This window comes from Poecile atricapillus, chromosome 4, assembly GCF_030490865.1.
Source record: "Poecile atricapillus isolate bPoeAtr1 chromosome 4, bPoeAtr1.hap1, whole genome shotgun sequence".
Classification (NCBI taxonomy): Eukaryota; Metazoa; Chordata; class Aves; order Passeriformes; family Paridae; genus Poecile; species Poecile atricapillus.
The window spans coordinates 24,968,250-24,988,084 of NC_081252.1; the positions used below are offsets into that span (position 1 = coordinate 24,968,250).

At 40.8% G+C, this 19,835-nt stretch overlaps 1 protein-coding gene across 1 annotated transcript in view; it reads left to right on the forward strand.

Moving 5' to 3' along the window:
- Window positions 1-2,130: 2,130 nt before the first annotated feature.
- The window catches only part of SMARCAD1 (SWI/SNF-related, matrix-associated actin-dependent regulator of chromatin, subfamily a, containing DEAD/H box 1), a 43,836-nt gene continuing 26,131 nt past the window's right edge, over window positions 2,131-19,835 (forward strand). Inside the window, exons 1-5 of the mRNA XM_058837402.1 lie at window positions 2,131-2,289; window positions 2,544-2,758; window positions 9,739-9,907; window positions 13,269-13,446; window positions 16,515-16,578. Of these exons, the coding sequence (XP_058693385.1) occupies window positions 2,557-2,758; window positions 9,739-9,907; window positions 13,269-13,446; window positions 16,515-16,578 (613 nt within the window). The 5' untranslated portion in view covers window positions 2,131-2,289; window positions 2,544-2,556. The remainder of the gene's footprint in view (window positions 2,290-2,543; window positions 2,759-9,738; window positions 9,908-13,268; window positions 13,447-16,514; window positions 16,579-19,835) is intronic.

The window sequence follows — 19,835 nt, forward strand, 5'->3', positions numbered from 1 at the left end:
CACACTGACCTGCTCTTTGCATGAAAGCCCTTGATCTCATCTTGCCTTTTTACATGACAAGAGTGAGTCTAGCCCAGACACTCCTTCTCCAGCACAATTTAGTCCTCTTCAGAGGATAACCTCAGGGGATAACCTCAGATGATCTCTGAACTACACTGTTCAAGCACCAGCCAGTCTGCAAATTCACCTGTGCCTTGGCATCAGCCTCTGGGGGCAAAATCACTCTTCTGTTCCATTTACACTGTCACTTATTTGTATTTGGGATTAGCAGAATGCAGCTTCTAACAAATTTAAACTCATCTGTTTTCCAAATTGTATAATAATATTTGATGTGAAGGTAAGACATCACTGAAGCTTGATTTCCTCCAAATCCTTTTGCTTCTAAGGTGTTTGGTACTGCAATTTAGAAGTCAAATAACTTTAAAGGCAAAGGAACATCCTGTGAGCCCAGAACTACAGAGCTGGCACAATAGATAGGTAAGTGGCTTCTTTTTCTGTTTTTCTGTTAGCTAGCATAATCTCTCCAGAATGTCCTTATTAGCTGCGGCACCTGGCTCCCCAGTATAATGCTTATTCATTTCTGCCAGGTTTTGAAGCACTTTATTTCATGGCTGGCTGGTATGTGAAAGGGCAGATGTGTAAAGGTAGTTTCAGTACTTCTTTGCCACTTCATCATATTGAAGGCCACCATTTCAGCCCTGCAAGGTTCTCTGCCATTCCAGGTAACCTCAGGTCCCTGTGCTCTGCAACCACACATCCAGTGAAACCCAGCATGGCAGCAGGCCCTGACCCAAGACAGCAAAAGGAGGTGTCTTCCCACTTATTCTGCCAATGGAACATAATGCTGGAAACATGTCGAGGAACCTAAGCTGAAAACTGCCCTAAATTCACACCTGAAGGATGGGCTACCACCCAGAGGGACCTGGACAAGCTTGACAAGTGGGCCCATTGAAATCTCACTTTAACAAGACCAAGTATCAGGTCCTGCACTTGGGTGAAATCAACCCCCAGTATCATCCTGGAGGATGAACAGATCCAGAGCAGCCCTGCCCAGAAGGACTCAGGGGTGCTGAGGGGTGAGAGGCTGGACATGAGTTGGCAATGGTCACTCCCAGCCCAGGAAACCTAATGTGGCCTGGGCTGCATCCAGAGCAGCATGGCCAGCAGGGAAGGGACGGGATTCTGCCCCTCTGCTCTGCTCTGCTCTGCTCTGCTCTGCTCTGCTCTGCTCTGCTCTGCTCTGCTCTGCTCTGGTGGGACCCCACCGGCAGGGCTGCACCAGCTCTGGGGTCCCAGCACAGGACAGACATGGGCCTGATGGATTGGGTTCTGAGGAGGGTCACCAAGATGATGAGAGGTGTGGAGCACCTTTCCTGTGAGGGAAGGCTGAGAGAATTGGGCTTGCTTGGTGTGGAAGAGAAGGCTTAGGGGAGACCTAATCGTGGCCTTCCAGTACCTGAAGGGAGCCTACAAGAAAGATGGAGACTTTTTACAAGAGAATATAAGTGAAGCATTCAAGGGGCCATGACTCCAAACTTGAAGAGAGTAGCTTTAAATTAGACATTCGGAATTCTTTACTGTGAGAGCAGTGAGTCACTGTAGTGGGTTGCCCAGAGGAGTCATGAATGCCCCATCCCTGGAAGTGTTCAAGGCCAGGTTGGATGGGTTTTGAGCAGCCTGGTCTAATAGAATGTGTCCCTGCCCATGGCAAGGGCGTTGGAACTAAGAGTCTTTAAGGACCCTTCCAATGCAAACTATTCTTAGATTGTACGACCCTGTATTTTAGGGTTCCAAATCTCCTATTATGGTCTCCTCGCGGTTCTCCACCCAAACTTTTCGACTTGGACGTGGGGGACGAGGTGTGAACACGCTATGATTTGGAATCCAAGCCGTCACTTGTGCGGTGTCTGGAGACGAAACCCGCAAATCTGCTCGGTCACGGCGGCAGCCCTGCGAGTCCCCAAGCCTGCAGAAGCGCGCTGCTCCCCCAGCCCAGTGTCCCCCCCGCCCCTCAGGGCAGCGCCTCCCTCCGCCCCCGAGAGAAAAGGCGCGAAGGCGCACGCGCTCGCGCGCTCCGGCCGGACGCGGCGATTGGCGGGCGGGGATCATGACGTCATCGCCGCGCGCCGGCAGCCCCGCGCACCGCTCCTGAGGGGGAGCGCGTCCTGCTCCCGCTGCCCGGGCCTCATCCCGCCCTCCCACACTCCTGCCCCGGGGGCCGGGCCGGCCCCTGCCGGCCGCCGCTGCTCCCTCGCACCGCCCCGCCGCGACCGTCCCCCTGCTCGACAGGTGCGTGTGGGGCCCGCCGCACGTGCCCGGGGGTGCCGGCCGCCGTGAGATGAGGAGGGAGGCCGGGGAAGCGCGGGGAAGAGGGAAAGTGGGTGGATGGGCGGATGGATGGGCAGGCAGGAGCATTCCAGCTGCCCGTCAGTGTCCCGGGCCTCGGGGTTCTGTGGGAGCGCCGGCCGGTCCTTTGCCAGCATTTTCCTAGCTGTATTTGACGGGCCCTGCCGGCTCTCTCCCCTTCCTGGCTTTCCCCACAGAAAGGTTAAGAATATGAGCCTCTACAATTTGGACCGGTTCCGCTTCGAGAGGAAGGGGAAGGGCGCGGAGCAGGAGTCGCCGTCCCCGCCGGCGGCCTGGGCAGAGGCACCTGACGGTGCTGCCGCGGTCGGTGCCGCTGGAGGGGATGAGGAGGAAGGTGCGGGTGACAGAAAGAGGCCAGACACTCCGGATTCGGACGTGACAGAGAGAACTGGTGAGTCAGGCCTCTTGCATGCAGTGCTTAATTTCTAGAAATAAAGTGTTTTGGTGTTTGTCTTTTTGGTTTTTGCCCTCTTTGTTTCTTTTATAAATGTGTTTTTCTGTGTACACGTTTCACAACAATTTCCACAAAAGTATTCTCATTTGTAGCCGTGTATACTGTAATTGAACCTGTGCATTTGCAGGCAAGTCGGTAACTTTCTGAAATAATTTGTTTTTTTTCAATTGATTAAATAAGTTTCAGATTAAATGTTGAGAGTGTGTTATGTTTTCCTATTTATAAACTTCATTTAGTGATAATTTGCACTAACATTTCAGAATTTTCAAGGAAGAAATGGCTTTTATTTGTCTAAAGATGCAACACTGTAGACTTAACTTTTTGAGTAGAGTCCTTGGCTAATGCATTATGGAGCATCACAGACAGATCTAAAAATAATAGGTTTGTTTTCATTTGGGCCTGGTTTTGTGAGAGGCTGAGAGACCTGGTACTGATTCTCAGAAGCTGACTGTGTTAATGGTTTTGTTGTAGTGTTTGTCCTCTTTTGGGGCAGAAGCTTGGGGTTTTCATGGAAACGTCAAAAACTTGATTCTGTCAAAGTATGTTGGTTTCCTTTGGCTGAGACAGTAGGGATGTGCTGTTCCTGTTTGGATTTGTTGGTTAATACTAATTGCTGTCAGCTGTGTAATCGCTTTCACTGGTAGTTTTTTCCCTGTTACTGCGTAAGATTTGAAGAACAGACAGTATGTCCTGCTGATTATTTGGTACTTCCCAGACATGCCATATAACTTCTGGTACAGTTGTCAAGTTCCAGGTGTTACTGGAGAGATCAGACAGACTTTGACTATGCATATATTCAGAAGTGGAACAACAATGTCTGTGGATGTTGTTTAGCCACATTTTTTGCACGTGACTTTCCCTTCGTGCAAGGCAGTTTTTCACAATACCTTATCTGCGTGACAGAAGAGAACCTTTCATGCACAAGGAGGCGTTCCTTTTTTAAAGCTGAGCCAAGTCAGAATTACAGGAGGTGGATGTTTACTCTTCCCTAAATTTTGGTTTAGTGCAGGTTGACTGTTTTCTGTTGATCCAAGTGCTCTTGTGTTTACATTAGTAAATATTAAGTAGTGTTCTGTGTTAAAAATAAGATAAATAAAACATGCAAGTAGCTAGTCTGGAATTGAGTGACCTGTCCACTTGCAAATAATCTTTTGGTGACAGGGAGAACTTCACAGGAAGAAGAAGCCAACAGCTGTTACTTCTGGCTTCTGCTCATGTGTCTTTGTAATGCTTGTATGGAAAATTTGGCATACTGAAGAAGTGCACTTTGGAACAGGTGTTCTCTTCCTGTTTGTGGTCAATCATTGTCTTGTGGTATGGAGGAGTTACTGAGTGCAGAGGACTTTCTTGACCTGTGAATGTAGTTGCGCAGTAATAGATGGTGCTGCTTGTTTTGTGATTCATTGTTTTGGGCATTTACTTTATTTTATTACTACATTTCTTCCTTTAATTTGCCTGTGGGCTTTGTCAGTGTAAGCATATAGCTAGACCATAGCTGTCAAATTTTAGTGCTTGTTTTTCAAAATGCTGGTTTCCCTTGACTTGCGTTCTGCAGGGGTAGGACTGTGAAGAAGGGATGTAATACCCAATTTAGAGGCATGAGTTTAGATACAAGGTAATAAAAAGGAAGGTGAAGGCCAGCCTAAAAGAAATGTAATGCAAGGCTGAGTAGTTGTGAGGGAAAGTAGTGGGAGATGGTGGTAGCTAACAGTGAAGCAGGGTAGAGTGCAAGAGCGGGCAAAACTACAGCAGGTGTCCAATGGAAATAACCATCCATGGGCACAGATGGTGGTGTAGGACTGGGGCACTAATTAACATTTAAAATTGAGATGTAATTAGTACTGTTCTGCATATACATCCATATACATCTCATCTTTCACAGACATCGAGTGTTTAAAGATCAAGTAGTTAAGTGACTTTTTTTCCCACTTATTTGCACATCAATGTTATGTAACCTATTTCAAGAATTAATATCCTTTTAAGAGATGAAATCACATTTTCTATATCTACAGAAGTTAACAAAAATAAAACACTTAATCTGCATTATGTGGGGCACTTAAAGATATAATAATGTAATGTAATAGAGAAAACTAGATTTAATTAGCAGATGCCTATTCCCCTTGTTTCCTAATTGGTATCAGGAAGACAGAATTTTTCTTGGTTTGGGTCAGATGAAACAGCTTTTTTTTGTTGTTGTTGTTATTGCTGAATGGTCATGGACAAGGCCCAGCAATGAGTTTATGGCACTGTGTGCTCTCTGCTGCTAACTGCACCAACAAGTCAAACTACGGAGTTGTTTTGTACAAGAAGCAGTTTACACCAAGTTCACCAAAAATAACTTGCCCTAATGCTCAGTGGACCATGTGAGGACTACAATTACTCAGATGTCTTCTGAAGACAAACAAAGTGATTAGCAAAAGAGTGGTACAAGAAACTGGGGAAAGAAGAGGAGCATGATCTTTATTTAACTTATACAAACAGAAATGCTATTAAAGAGCTAACAAAACTTGGGGTTTTGTTCTATTTCCTTTGGTTTTGTGCAACCACAGCGTGTATATAAAAAGAATTTTAAAATCTGACCTTTTCCTTCAGGAACACAACTAGTTCAGTATAATTTGAGAGATTTCTTCAGATTTCTGTTTTATCAAGTGCCCTGAAATACACATCTAACAAAGTATAGGATTCTCTAAAAGTCATCCATCTACAAAAAATATAGTCAGATGTTGTCTATTGTGTCATGAGCTACCATTATGCTTTTTAGCTATTTTCTTTATTTTTTTTTCCCCAGAACAAACTAACACTGGTAGATTGTTCTGTACCTCATTTATGTCTGTAGGTCATGCTTCTTGTTCCTTTGTGTTGAACACGAGTCCCTTATAGCTTAATAAGCAATTTGTGGTGTGGTGGCCTTGAGAATTGGTTATCTGTGTACATTTGTCTGTATTCAAAATTACACAGACCTGCAGTGACTTTGCAGACAGGTTGTAGGGAATAATTCTGAACTGCATTTACTGAGAGATAGAAACCAACTCTGGGGACAGTTACCGAACTGTATGTGATAGATGTATCTAAAAAGAGTTGGAAAAATACACTGGAGTGGCTTACTACAGTTTTTCATGCAAATTAGTATTTACTAATGGTTTACGAATGGTTCTGAATCTCTTAATCTGTTAAGGACAGTGAAGGATCTTAATTTTTGTGTAGATGGTTTTAATTATGTAAATAGCTGGGTATACTAAGATAATGAGATGATTCTACACAGTTGTAGAAATGGAGCAGAACTGTACCAGAGCTGCACAAATTAGAATAATAACCAACATTAATTTCAAGATGAAGCTTGTATTCAGGTCTTGTATTGCATGCTTACAAAGCTTCCAAAAAGAATTTAAATCGAAGTTGTAAAAGAAATTGAAGTACAATATATAACCCTATTATTGATGGCTGATTTTGTTGATATCCTCTCTGTTCTGTTTGATTATGTGTCCTAAACAACTGCACTTTGAGATTATAGTGATCACAGCTCACTTGCACTGGGACTGCTCTTTTTTTGTTCTGTTGTAATTTTCTTTAGGACCTGAGGAAATCCTGTCTTTTGCTTATGTCTCAGTTCATAGAGTGTAATTCTACTTAGAGTATTTCTGGAAAAAAAGTGATGACTGCAGTATCTAGTGACGTTTTCTAAGGGTTCATGGGAACATATATTGAATAAATCATCATTTTAAAAGGATGCTTTAAAAAGCACCTTAGAGTAATACTGACATTTAGGATTATTTTAGCCATTGGAGAAGACTTCCCTTTGAAAAACAAATACTACTTTGTAGACTTGAGCAGCATGTGCTTGATACTGCTTTCCAAAACTAGGTGGAAGTAACTTTCTATTTGACAGTGCTTGTTGGACAATGTTAGTAAATGTGGTAAGCCTTTTAAATATTGCCTCTGATTTTGCTTTGGTTTTATCTTTGTTTTCACTTGGGAGAGAAGATGCTGGCTTTTGCAGAGTGTGGTGTCTGATTTGTTTAAGAGGCTGTGTTTAGAATTACAGGGGAGTGTATTCTCTGTCTATGATAGCGAATACTGGTTGTTATTGGGTTGGGTTTTGGTTTTGATGTTAATATGTGCATGTAGGGCTACTTAGTAGTGTTCCTGTTTCTGGCATCAGAGTCAAATACTGGTCTTAGGCTTGCAGACATTCCTTAATAGTTCTTTTGAATTGCCCGTAATCAGAAAATTCTGCCTCCAGCAATCGGGTGTTGTGGCAATAACTTTTAATATGTTACTACTCTACAAGGTTACAGTATGCTCTAAGTAAACATTATTACATGTGTGATTTCTACTTCCCCTCACTTAGTAGGGGACTCTGTTCAGTGGAATAGGTGGAGAAAGGGGAGAAGACTGGGCTTTTTTTTTGAGAGGGAGAATGTTTGGGTTTTTTTCCCATGCAACTTGGCATTTTATAAGTATGGGTGTTAGGAGCTGTCATGAACACTAGACAGTAATTGGTAAATAAAATAAAAATAAAATGAGAAATCACTAAGTGAAGCAGTAAATACTCTTTATTTAAATATAAACCTTATCTAAGGTTAAGAATAAAATTACTTTTAAGACCATTGTATTTTTGTAAAGTTTCCTTGTGTTGTTTTAAAATTCAGTAAGGATTCCTCTTAGCAAAGATGTCATTTCCATGTCATGCTGCTTGCAAGGGGAATATGTTTGGAATTTAGTCTAACCTACAAGGCAAAGATCCATGAAAACTGCCTTGATCTGTTCTGTTAATTCAGTATAGATGCAAAATTCTTATGTTTCTTGCAGACCTATTTTGATACTGAATCACCTTTTTTTTATGCATTTTGTATTTCTATCCTGTTGTGATAGCCCTTGCCCTGATAACCCACCTTCATAATGTTCCCAAAGGTCTCTTTGCTCCTCTCCTGTATTTATCTAAAAACTTAATCAGTTTTTAGATGAAGCAACTGCATCAATGACAACACATCTCCTTCCTAAAACAGACAGATAAAAGAAGGTACTGTCAGGAAGCTTCCACTGCCAACATGTTGGTTGTGGATGCAGGGAGGTCTGTCTTGGAACGGTGTACTACTACTTCAGAACTAATAATTTTTAGGCATTCCTAAATTTGCATGTGTATGGGCTTTTCAAAATAAGATTCATTTGCGAAGTGAGACTTTTGCCTCTTCTGAAAATCATTACCATAATTCTTTATTGTGTTTTGAAAGTGATAGAAAAGATTCAGATTTTGATAACTCAACTAAAATTAGATCTTTTATCACAGATGAAGAAATTACATGCCTTGTAGCTCCTTTCTGTATTTGACGATCAGATTAATTTGTTCTAGCTTCATCTGCATCTACTGTCTGCTGGAAAATCAGCTTTGCAAACTGATGTTGCACTCTAGTTATTTGATTCAGCAAGTTTCTGTATTAGTAAATGGAGGCAGAAGAAACTACTTCCAGCCAAAATTGTGGTTCCAGAGTTAGCAGCACCAGTGGTGCTTGGTTCACAGGCACATGAGTTTTAAAAAAGGATGGGTGTGTTAGAGGGGAGAGGATGCCTGTGATGCTTTCTTTGTGTTATGAGAATTTAGGATCTTTTTATATGAGGACTTCAGGTGACAGTAGTATCACTAAAACACAACTTTCCCAGAAGTTTGTGGCTCTGCCCCTTATCCTGGAGTTTTCCTGGGTGTGGGTAAGGTCACCATGTTGAGGGATCCATTCAGTGCCAGTAGCTCAGTGTGTGGCTGCAGGTTGAGCTGTGGGTGGGGAGAGCCCCAGGCAAGAGGCAGGGAACTGCTGACCCCTCACACAAAGGTCCCTGTGACCCAGCCAAGGGACCCAACACTCAGGAGCTGGTGACTCCAGACTTGACTGCACTTAGACTGTGAGGGTGTAAAAGCCCAGAATTTTTTTTTTGGGGGTTGTTCCTTGGAAGCACCAGCTCGAGTTGTGATTTTGTAATTGCACCGTGATTAAATGATATTTCATCTGGGGATCTGGACATCTGAGACTACTCTGGGAAACCTGGTGTGATTCTGTAGCTGCAAAGGGGTCTTGGTCCCAGCTCAGGGGCTGCCAGGGTGGCTTCTGGATGGTTGGACAAGGAAGTTTCTTTAACAACCTGGAGCCTTGAGGCTTAAATGGTTGCTCTTTTGAACTGTTATTGAACCCTTGTTGATGTTTCTTCATAGACACCAAATTACATTCACCTCTATCCCTTTAACCACTATTAAGCTCCATTTTAAAGTTGTTTCCTTCTTTTTCTGTAGTATGCTCTGTAACATTTGGTTCCATATTTTTTTTAGTTTACTGTGTGCCTTTCCCTTTCAAAGCGTGTACATTTTCCTGTGTCAGCAAATAGCTTGTACTTCTAGGATTTATCTTTTTTTCTATTCATTCTGTGCTGCTACAGAGAGTTATTTTAAACTTATTTTCCACAAGATTTCTTTCATACAGAAAATACTCTCTGCAGCTGTCATGTTCTATGCTCTGTGCATCAGTTTTTCTGTCTTAGAAAAAAGAGAGAAATATGCTTATGTGTCTGTGTTCTGATCAGCCTGGAAGTAGTTCAGAGGACTTTGCTCATTATTGATTTATCTAAAAATAAGTATTTTAAAATTTATTTATAAGTAGTTATTAATCTAAAATACATGTTCTCTTAAGCTTTGTAGTATAAGAATTGTTTGTTTTTGATGTAGGACGTCTGAAGATCCTTTGCCAGGTAAGTTCCCCCTTTAAGGAATGCAGCTTACAGGTATTTTCTGTGTATGAGAACATGAGTTCTGTTTAACTGGGTATTGTGTCTGAAAGAAATTACAGCTACGTGATGCTCCAAGTACAAATAAATATTTGAAATCATAAGTCATTGTCACCTTTTTTTTCCTCCTGTTGAAATGGCTTGCACAGAGTATTCCACCATCCCAGAAACTCCTGAATCTCAGAGAACAATGAAAGAATCTTACTTCAAGCGCCAGCGAGGGGTGCAGTTCCTTGATGTGTCTGACAGCGAGGAGGAGCCAAGAAACTTCGGTGCTGCCAAAGAAACCCAGGCTTCGAGGGGAGAGATGGCCGTAATGTACGCTTTGAGCCAGCTTTGTTGTGTCTCTGCGCCTTTGTGGGGTGTTCTAAGTTGAAACACTGAATTGAAAAATCAGAGCCTAGGTTGGATTCTGGTTTACTCCTTTGGGATTCGTCTGCCCCTAACTAAACTTCACTGGTTTTCCGGGGAAGAAGTATCCAGCTAAAACATTTTCTCAGAGGGAGGAGTTCTGTGATGTTGAAATGTCTGATGTTTGTTCATTTATACATTTGTGCCTTTGCCCTTCTGAAATCCTTGTAGTGCAACTTGAAAACTTAACCATAAAACACTTGCTTTGCTAATTTTAAACTGTTGGAGTTAATTATTTTTTTTGTATATGCAACTATATTTGACAGGGAAGCAAATAGAGCTTCAGTGTGTAGTATGAGTCCTGAGGTAAACTTAAGATAAACTTAAGTATTAGTTGCCTGGCGTGTTTCCTATGCATAGTGAAAACTGTTTCTTTCCCAAGTGATTTGGAAATTCATATTTTTGAATGTGCTAGGAGGGAAGAGTCACTGTGCAGGAGTCACTTGTTGTGTATGCTAAAAAGGCAGCATTGAGAGAGCAGGTGAGACAAGATGTAGATGGACATGTGCAACCATTTGCAACAGGTTAAAGGAATGCCTGCTAATTATGTGTCTGTGTGGTAATTGTGCTCTCTAGATGTTCTAGTGCTAAGCAAAACAAGATGGCTTAATCTGCTTTTTTGATAGTCTAGTTAAATTAATGGGCAGAAAACTTTTTGTGGGAATTGTAGCATTAACAGGTATAGTCTTTTGTCAGGTTTTCTGTCCTACACGGAGCAGGGAGTTACTGGGCATTTACAGCAGAAGTGAAATAATGCATTTTCCTGCTGCGGTTACCTGAAATTCTGATCTTGTGTTGTTTGGTTTTTTTTTAGTGTTTCATCCCTAAAGTTTCAAATTAAGGCAGCTACTTGTAAAGGAGAAAAAAAACCTAGCAGTTACAAGTGAGCTCCTGCTTCTGCCTGTGATTTAAGTTGTAAATTGTGCAAGGAGACAGAGGTGGCCATCTGGTTGCATGCATCAAATTGGCTTGTGTGCAGTGCTGTGTAAATGTAGTTACTCTGCTTCTGGGATCAATCCCACCTGGAAGCAGTTCAAGTGGTTTTGTACCACATAGAGCTGATGCTGATAAGCCATGCAGGATGCAACTTGCAGAGCCACTGCTTGCTGTTCTTGTGCTGTGTTGTGATTGCTGGGAGTGAGAGATGGACAGTGACTCCTAGTGGGATTGATAAACATGAAGCCACATCCTCTTGTACTCCTCAGTATTCCCGTGTAGCCACCAGGCACCTCAGTGCCCGACACTTTGTCGCAGTGTGCTGGCTCGGGTGCTGATTGATGGGTACAGAACCCACAGAGCTGTCTCACAAGTGGCTGTTCTGGTCGAGCTAACAAACAAATGGAAACTGTGGCAGGAGTTGCTGGCTTAGGAGCTCTGACTCCAGCTTGTGCTGAATTCTGGCTTTGCATAGAATCAGTCAATTCAGTGTCTGCATTGTGCATTTAGTGCATGTGCTACCTAGTTTGGGGGGTTTGTGGGGTTTTTTTTACTTCCTTTTTGCAGAGTATCCTAGCTTCCCTCGTTCTGAAAAAGGTACAGAACAGAAAGCATAAAGTTTAGAGTAGAAAACACATCTTTCCTGAAAGAATGTGTGCCACAAGTTTTGTCAATTCAGTGTCTGCATTGTGCATTTAGTGCATGTGCTACCTAGTTTGGGGGGTTTGTGGGGTTTTTTTTACTTCCTTTTTGCAGAGTATCCTAGCTTCCCTCGTTCTGAAAAAGGTACAGAACAGAAAGCATAAAGTTTAGAGTAGAAAACACATCTTTCCTGAAAGAATGTGTGCCACAAGTTTTGCTACCAGAGGTTCAGTGTCTGGACTCAGTTGGAAAAAGAGCAGAATCTACCACAAGATTTTTTTGGTCAGAGTTACTTAGCAGTTAAATGAGTGTTTCTTTATGCTTGATTAGAATATGATTATACAGAGGGCAAGATTTATGATGTATGCAACTCTGACTTTGTTGACAAGTGTCCAGATATTATTCTCTGATAGGAAAAGATAGAATAATTGGAGTGTTACCATTTTCATTTGGATTGATTTTCTTTTTTATATGCACTTTTTAAAAGAAACCTGGTTCCTTATGAAGGAACGCAAAAAGATCAGAAATATGCCAATAGATTTTAATATGATATTTCATTAAGATTTTTTTTTAAGTGGAAGTAGGATTCATACTTTGAGGCTTATGACTCAATGCCTTGGAGGTCTGAAGAATAATTTGGGTTCTCTCTTGCTGCTTCCTTACTCTTAAGAGGCACAATCAGAGTGTCCTGGTAGCTGTGTGTGCCTTTTGAAAAAGAAGAAAATGATTCTTTGATGAACACTTACCTGTGTGTAACTTTTATGTAAGTGACATGGAACAATTTTTTTTCCATAATTCTATTGCAGTATTCCTGTTGCAACTGCTAAAGAAAGATATAGTGAGGAAAAACATGTTTATTTTTAGTATTTAACCCACATTTATGTGGAGAGATCTGCAGACAAGCCTTTCTGATGGTGAAATCCCTAATAAATGGCAAACTCCATACACTTCAGTTAATTTTGCATTCCCAAAAGGAGATTTTGTGTCTGTGGAAGGAAGAAGGATGGTTCAGTCTTATCTGTGCAACTCAATATGCTGAAAGATACATAGGGGTTGCTTTTCCTGCAAATCAGCTCTAAAAATCAATCTTCCAGTAAATTCAGAACACTGAATTTCAGAAATTTCAGAACAACTTTTTTCAGAAAGGCTCTTCCCATATATATACATTTAAGATGCTGCACAAGGAGCTTTTCTTTCTCAGTGAGCTGAGAACTAGGACAGAGAGTTGATACTGCACCTGGAAAGTGTTTACAAAGAACCTAATCCACATCTGCTTATTTTTTGGGCAAATAAACACTAGCAAGGCTGTTTGAGATAAACTTGGGGTAGTAGTCTAATGTAATTCGGGTAGCTGGTACAATGAACTCTATTAAGGTGGTTGTTATTAAATTATCAGTAACCTCTTATAACACAATATGAGGGGAAAGTCATAGTATTTCCCTGGTCCATTCTTCCTTTCTTCTTTTCTTTGCCAAGTTGAAATTGTTTAGTGCAAAGGGAAGACTGTACTTGATACATGCCTTTGTCCTGAATAGAGGTATCCCTTTGCATATAAGTTGATCAGTGTTACTGAAAGCATCTAAATGCAGTTTGTGCAATCCTGGTGGGTTTAGTTTACAGTAATGTTCTGGTAAAACATTCATAAGCAAAAATAAATTCTAATTATTTTTTCTTCCCCCATATATTGTAGCTCTGAACCATCTGATAATGATGAACAGCCTGAAGAGGAAATGCCCCAGCTGGCACTTGTAAATGGTGGGGAGCAGCGGCCAGCTGTGAAGGAGGATGTAGAGGAAGATACCAGAGACTCAAAGCTGCAAAGTATGAAGGAACGTTTTCCCCAAAGAAGTGACCAAGAATTATTAAAAGTAATAATGCTCAGTTCTTTATTTCGATGATTATTTTATAGGCAGGTTTTCTAAGCTTCTGACTCCATTATAGGGTACAGTCTTGTGGGGAGTAATGCTGTCTGAATGCCAGGTGCCCACTAAAGCTGCTCTATCACTCAGCTTCTCAGCTGGAGAGGGAAGAGAATAGAGTGAAAGACTTTTGGATCATGATAAAGACATGAAGAGATCACTCACCACTTACTGTCATGGGCAAAACAGACTCAACTTGTGGAAAAGATTTCATTTATCAATTAAAATTAAATTATTTATCAATTACCAATCAGATCAGAATATGGTAATGAGAAATAAACACAAATCTTAAAACACCTTCCCCCCACCTGTCCCTTATTTTGGGGCTTAACTGTATTTGTGATTTTCTCTACTTCCTTCCTCCCCACACCAGTGGTGCCTGGGAATAGGATATGGGGACTGCAGTCATTTCATCAGCCCTCCTCAGTAGGACTCCTGCCACCCTTCCCTTGCTCAAGTGTTGGATCCCTTTCTGTGGTGTGCAGTCCTTTAGGGCAAGCTGCTCCATTCTGGGTCCCTTAGACTGGGGCACCAGTCCTACCAGCAAACCTGCTCCAGCGTGGGCCCTTCTCTGTGGGTCCTACCAGGAGCCTGTTTTCAGGGGGGCTTCCCATGCAGTCACAGCCTCCTTCAGGCATGCACCTGCTCTGCTGTGCTGTTTGCCAGGGGCTGCAGGTGGATCTCTGCTCCACCTCGGACCTCCATGGGCTGCAGGGGCACAGCTGCCTCACCATGGGCTTCACCATGGTCTGCAGGGGAATCTGTTCCAGAGGCTGGACCACCTCCAGCCCCTTCTTCATTGACCTTGGTGTCTGTCTGCAGGGCTGTTTTTCTCTCATGAATTCTCCTTCTTCTCTCCTGCTGTAGGTGTATTGTTCATCCCCATTTCCTTACGCCCCTTCCTTAACTGTTATCTACTGGTGCTGCTGCTGTCCCTGGTGGACTTGGCCTTGGCCAGCAGCAGGACTGTCCTGGAGCCCTGGCTCTCTTGGATGTGAGGGAAGCTTCTGGTGGCTTCTCACAGAAACCACCTGTGTAGCCAGTATCACTGTCAAACCTGGATATGCAAACATAATGCAACTTTTAATTGTTGTTTTGTTAATAGCAAAAGGGTAAAAGCACCATTTTAGGGGAAGTACAGCTGTGTAACATTTCCACATGCATGGAAATTTGGATATCTATAAAAATTAATATATAGACACGCTTCAAATAAACACCTTTAGGTAGGTTCAACAACAGTGAACTCCAGTGTATGGAAAATTTTTCAAGTATTTCTTTGTTGTGACAGTTAAGCTTAATTATGGCTGTCTCAGTTGATAACTTGGTAACTGCTGTTGTTGGAATGAGCTAACTGATGAAACGCAAAATGAGTGAAATCACTGTCATCTTCCAGTAGATGAAACACTGTGCAAGCTTGCATTTATGACATCTAATATACTGAGACTTTAGTACTTCCGGTGAGGCTAAGGGTAGGTTTGAACTTAATGTAATGTATTCTTATTGTGCTGACATGTGAATGTGAGAACTCTTGGCCATTGTCCAGTGTTCACTACAAATCTACAGGTAACTCCTTGCAAGGGAGATATGGTAATTCAGTACAGTAAAATACCTTTAGTATAATAGGAGGAGTTTTTAAAAAGTATTTTTCAATGCTAATAGGTAACTAGGTTTTCACTAGCTTTAATTTATAAAGCTAAATGTGTTTAAATTAATTTGTAAAGTTTCCTGATTGTTGAAATGGCATTGAAGAAATACAGACATTTTACTGGTGCTCCTTGCTGGGTGTTTTGTTTCCCAGCTTTATGTTTAGGCTCTCCCTTTATTTTGGGAAGAACAAAAAGGTTGCAAGTAGCAATTTTTGAATTTTTCTCCTGAACCTTGTAATTAAAATTTGTTGTGTGTGTCTGGAATGTATCTCTCAGTTTTTGGCTGCATAGAATTTATTTGATTCAAAGACTGATAAAAGTTCATTGTAGCTTAGTAACTTGCTAGAAGTGCTATGTGGTGTGTCTAAACTGCTGTTTTGTGACTTAGCTACTGAGCAGCATGTGAGGCTGGTAGTGTTTGTTTTCAGGAGAATGCAATTTAGCTCCTGTATCAGCAGAACTTTGTAGAAAATAGAGGCTGTGCAGATTTTTTTTTTTTTTAATTTTTTTTTTTTTTTGCAGTTACATAGCTGCAACATTTTTGAAGGAGGGTGGAGGAGTATCAGGCAAATCTGTTGTTCCTTCTTGAAGGATCTGGAGCAGGCTGTCCTGACAAACTTGACACAACTGATGAAGGCTATTAAGGAAAAAAATCATGAGCTATTTGAAAAGAAAATTGTGCCATTGTAGCAAGATTGTAAGGCGCTGTTTCCAAACATGAACAGATACTTGGGAATCAGGATTCCTCATAGCTTCATTTTTTGTTGTTTGGTTTTTTTTTCATATTTGTAACATTTAGGCCATTTGCTTTTGTTGCTGTTACCTCACTTTCAGAAAGCCTTAAAGTCTCAATATGCAGTTTGTAAAACAGATCTGTGTTGAGATTACATGTGGATGGAGAAACCATCTAGGACTGCAAGGATGTATTGATAAACCTTGAGGCACATTATACATTTCATGCTTGTACTTATAGGAAATGGACCAGTGTGTCACAATAGTACTCAGACACTTTCTGAGTTAATAAATTACAGGGTTGTATTATCTTGTCTTGTGATAGTAACATTGAATAGTCTTTGAAAAAAAGCTTCTAAGTAAAAATGCAGGGTATGTTTGTGAAGTAGGGAAGAAAGTGATAATACATGACAATCGATTCAAAATCTTTCCAGTATGTGTTTTAAAATGTTTCCAAATACAGGGTATTTGATCAGTACAGCTAATTTGATTCCTCTTGGTTTCACTCTTGGGTTTAATAATACATGTATATTTGGGGGTTTTTTAAAGTGTTTTTTAGTCACAGCTGATCCAGCATTGTCTTCCTCTGTTCAACTGCATTAAATTTCTCTACTCAGCAGGTTTTTTTTTGTTTTGCAGCTGATAGAATCAGCATGTACAATGGATGAAGCAGTAGCTGCTGGTTTGAAGCTCAATAACAAAGGTACGTTTAACAAAAAAACCCCACAAAACAAAAACAGCATCCAAACTTTAGAAGCTGTAGCTAATTCAGTGAACTTGGTTGGGAGATATTTAAAAAGTGGTTAAGCTTCTGCTAAAAGTTATGTTCTTTTTTTATTGTAATAACATAAAATTGAATTTACAAGCTTTGCAGGGAGAAAGGTTAAGATAGAGGATGTGGACCAAAATCTATAAATAAAACCATGAAGAGGAATTTGTTCTGTGAGGCTCAGGATTGCTTTGCTTGTAGGTTCTTAAGTGATTCTGTTCTTGCTGGCTTCTTCTTTGTCCAGAACTTGAGGCAAATAGTAAGGGATTAGCAGAAGTAATTCTAAATGTTCTAGGTAAGCAGTCTGGTAGTATGGAAAGAATGTATGGGCTATGTAGTCATTAGTAAGTAGATATTGTTTGTATCAAGGCCCATCAGTTTTTTGTTCAGGTTATTTCCAAGACCTGCCTGTAATTCTGAATAAGAACTGTTAGTCGTAAACATTATACAGACCCCCCTGGTTCTCTAGCAAAACATCATGCAAACCGTGCTTTTGAATCCTCAGAGCTTATTTAGGGGTGTCTGTTCTGCACCTCAATTTACACAGTCTCATACTGTTACCAAAACAAACGAAACAAAAGAAAGAAACACATTTTGTGGGAATGTGTTGTGTTAGATGTGTAAAAGGGTCATAATTCTTGGACTTCGGGTTTGTTTCCTGACATCACTCAAGTCCAGGGCTAAGTCTTGTCTTATATTTTTGATTTGTTGGAGTTTGTCAGGGAAGAGTGGAATGCTGATATTATAAAAGCAGATCAACCATCTGTTTACAGTTCAGTTGTCCAAGGTTTTCCTGAAGGATCTTTGGAAAAAGCTATTTATGACCACTTTTGATTATTTAATTGCTGTGAGTAGTTCATACGTCTTTCCATGAAAGATCCTATGGATTTGGAGCAATATGTCTTGGAGGAAGTATATGCTGAGGGAGAACTGTTTAACTTCTGTTTTTAAAGTACGCATTTTTTTTGCTTATCTGATTCCCTCTCCTGTACTTACTATATTTTCATTTTCTTATTTTCATATAAAAGTGCAAAGATTTTTAACAAATTCCAAGAAGCTTTAAGAACACTCGGACTAATTTGAATGAAGGGATGCTTTTGTGTTTTGTGTTGTTTGATGGGTTTTTTTTTTAACCAACCAAATAATTTTATCACTGAGTGCATGGTCAGATTCTATAGATGGCAATTCTTGGATACTGGCAATAGGAAGCAAGGCTGGCATGTTTTGAGAAATACACTGAGTGCTGCTGTTCCTGGAAGACTGATTACTTTTCAAAGGTTTTGATAAATATTAATCCAATTTAAGCCAATATATATCCTTAAACTTTGTTGCACTTCACAGTGTTTGAACTAAATCACTTTGATTTCTGGTATGTAGGCCCTGCCTTTTGGCCATTTTTGCGTTGATTTAAGAATGTTGTTTCACATCCTTTTAATTTGAGCCATAGAAAAGTCTTCTTGGCAGCAAAATTCCCACTAATCACAGCTGTTGTATAAAATATTTAGTTAGGAATAAGCATGCCTGACAGTGATGGTATAAATCACCTCATTTTGGACACATTTTTTAAAAATGGAGGCATTACTGAACATCTGCTTTAACTGTGTCAATTTCAGATATGCTTTACTTGTTGTGAAATGTTGACTGTGTGAGAGGTCAAGGCAAGATACAGTTTTGTGAAGCACAGCTTTGTGAAAAAAGTGTGACGTTGAATTTTTCTATCCTTTCAAAATTACAAAACTTGCTTGAATTCAATAGTTGTATAGAGCTAAAACGAGAAACAGTGCAGATTTTTTAAAGGTATGAAGATGTGACAAATTGAAAATACATGTCTAAGATGTGAAGCTGTAGTAATACCTGTTGTTTGTGATTTGTTTCTGGTGTTGATTTCTGTACATCTTGCAAACCATGAAAGTGGTGGGTGTGCTTCTGAGCTGAAGCCTCATGTGAATCTGTCTGGTATTCACTGCTTTTTGAGCGGTCAGAAATTACTGTTTTCTTTTATCATAATGAGGGAAGTCACAGTAATAAAAGGCTTTTTTTTTGTTAGAGGTAGCAGCAAGTAACAGGGGAAATAATTACAGATGCTCCTCTAAATTCTGAGACCTTGGAGCAGCTTTACTCATTTCTCATTAGTTATAAAATTTATGGGGAGAGCAAGGATTCCTCTGGAAGGCCTGGTGTACCCTGCCTGCACTCTAAGGATGATTCTTACCTAACAGTAAGAGTTTCTTTATCCCTTCAGCTGTATACTGCCTTGGCACAGAAAGGAAAAATTAAGTGTACTTTCCAAAGTGGATGTCTTCAGAAAGTTGGGATTTCTGTGTCATTTGCAAATGTGGTGGGTTTCCAAAGACCACAGGTTGATTTTTGAATAATTCTGTGTTGATGGGTTCCTGAGACCATGGTTTTTCAGATCCTTTGTTTCAGTTCAATTGCCTCTAAAATTGCTCATGATGGGGCTTCCTTCAAATGCTATTGGGTGCTCAGCCTGTGACCTAAAAGCAGGAAAATCTTTTAAATACAGTTATATCCAGCCTGTCTATTTTTTTAGGGCAAAGAGGTTTTCAGGGTCACTGTTCACATTCAGAATTATCCATCCTGAATACAGTGTTGATTGAGCTTAAGAAATAATAGCACAAGGTCTCAAATGACTTACAGTGCTTGACCCAGCAGCAGCCTGACAGCTCCTAGTTTGGATATCAAAACAACCACACATTTCTCAGGGTTAAGCTAGTAGCAGGCATTTTCCCAGCAATATTGTTTAAATTAGGTCTTGGGCAGAAAGGTCAATGTCTGAATGGTGAAGGAGAGCCTCCACTGGCATATTCTCTGGATGCTTTGAACCGTGCCTATTGTATTTATTGTGGCCTTCCAGTACAAGAAAGATGGAGAGGGACTATTTACAATGGCATGTAGTGACAGAAAAAGGGGGAATGGCTTCAAATTGAGAGGGTAAGTTTAGATTAGAAATCAGGAGGAATGCTTTACTGTGAGGGTAGGGAGGCACTGGACCAGGTTGCCCAGAGAAGTTGTGGATGCCCCATCTTTGGAAGTGTTCAAGGCTGGGTTGGATGGGGCTCTTAGCAACCTGATCAAGTGGAAGGTGTCCCTGACTACAGCAGGGGTTTGGAGCTAAGTGATCTTTAATGTCCCTTCCAGCCCAAAAAATTCTATGATATTAAATATTCAAT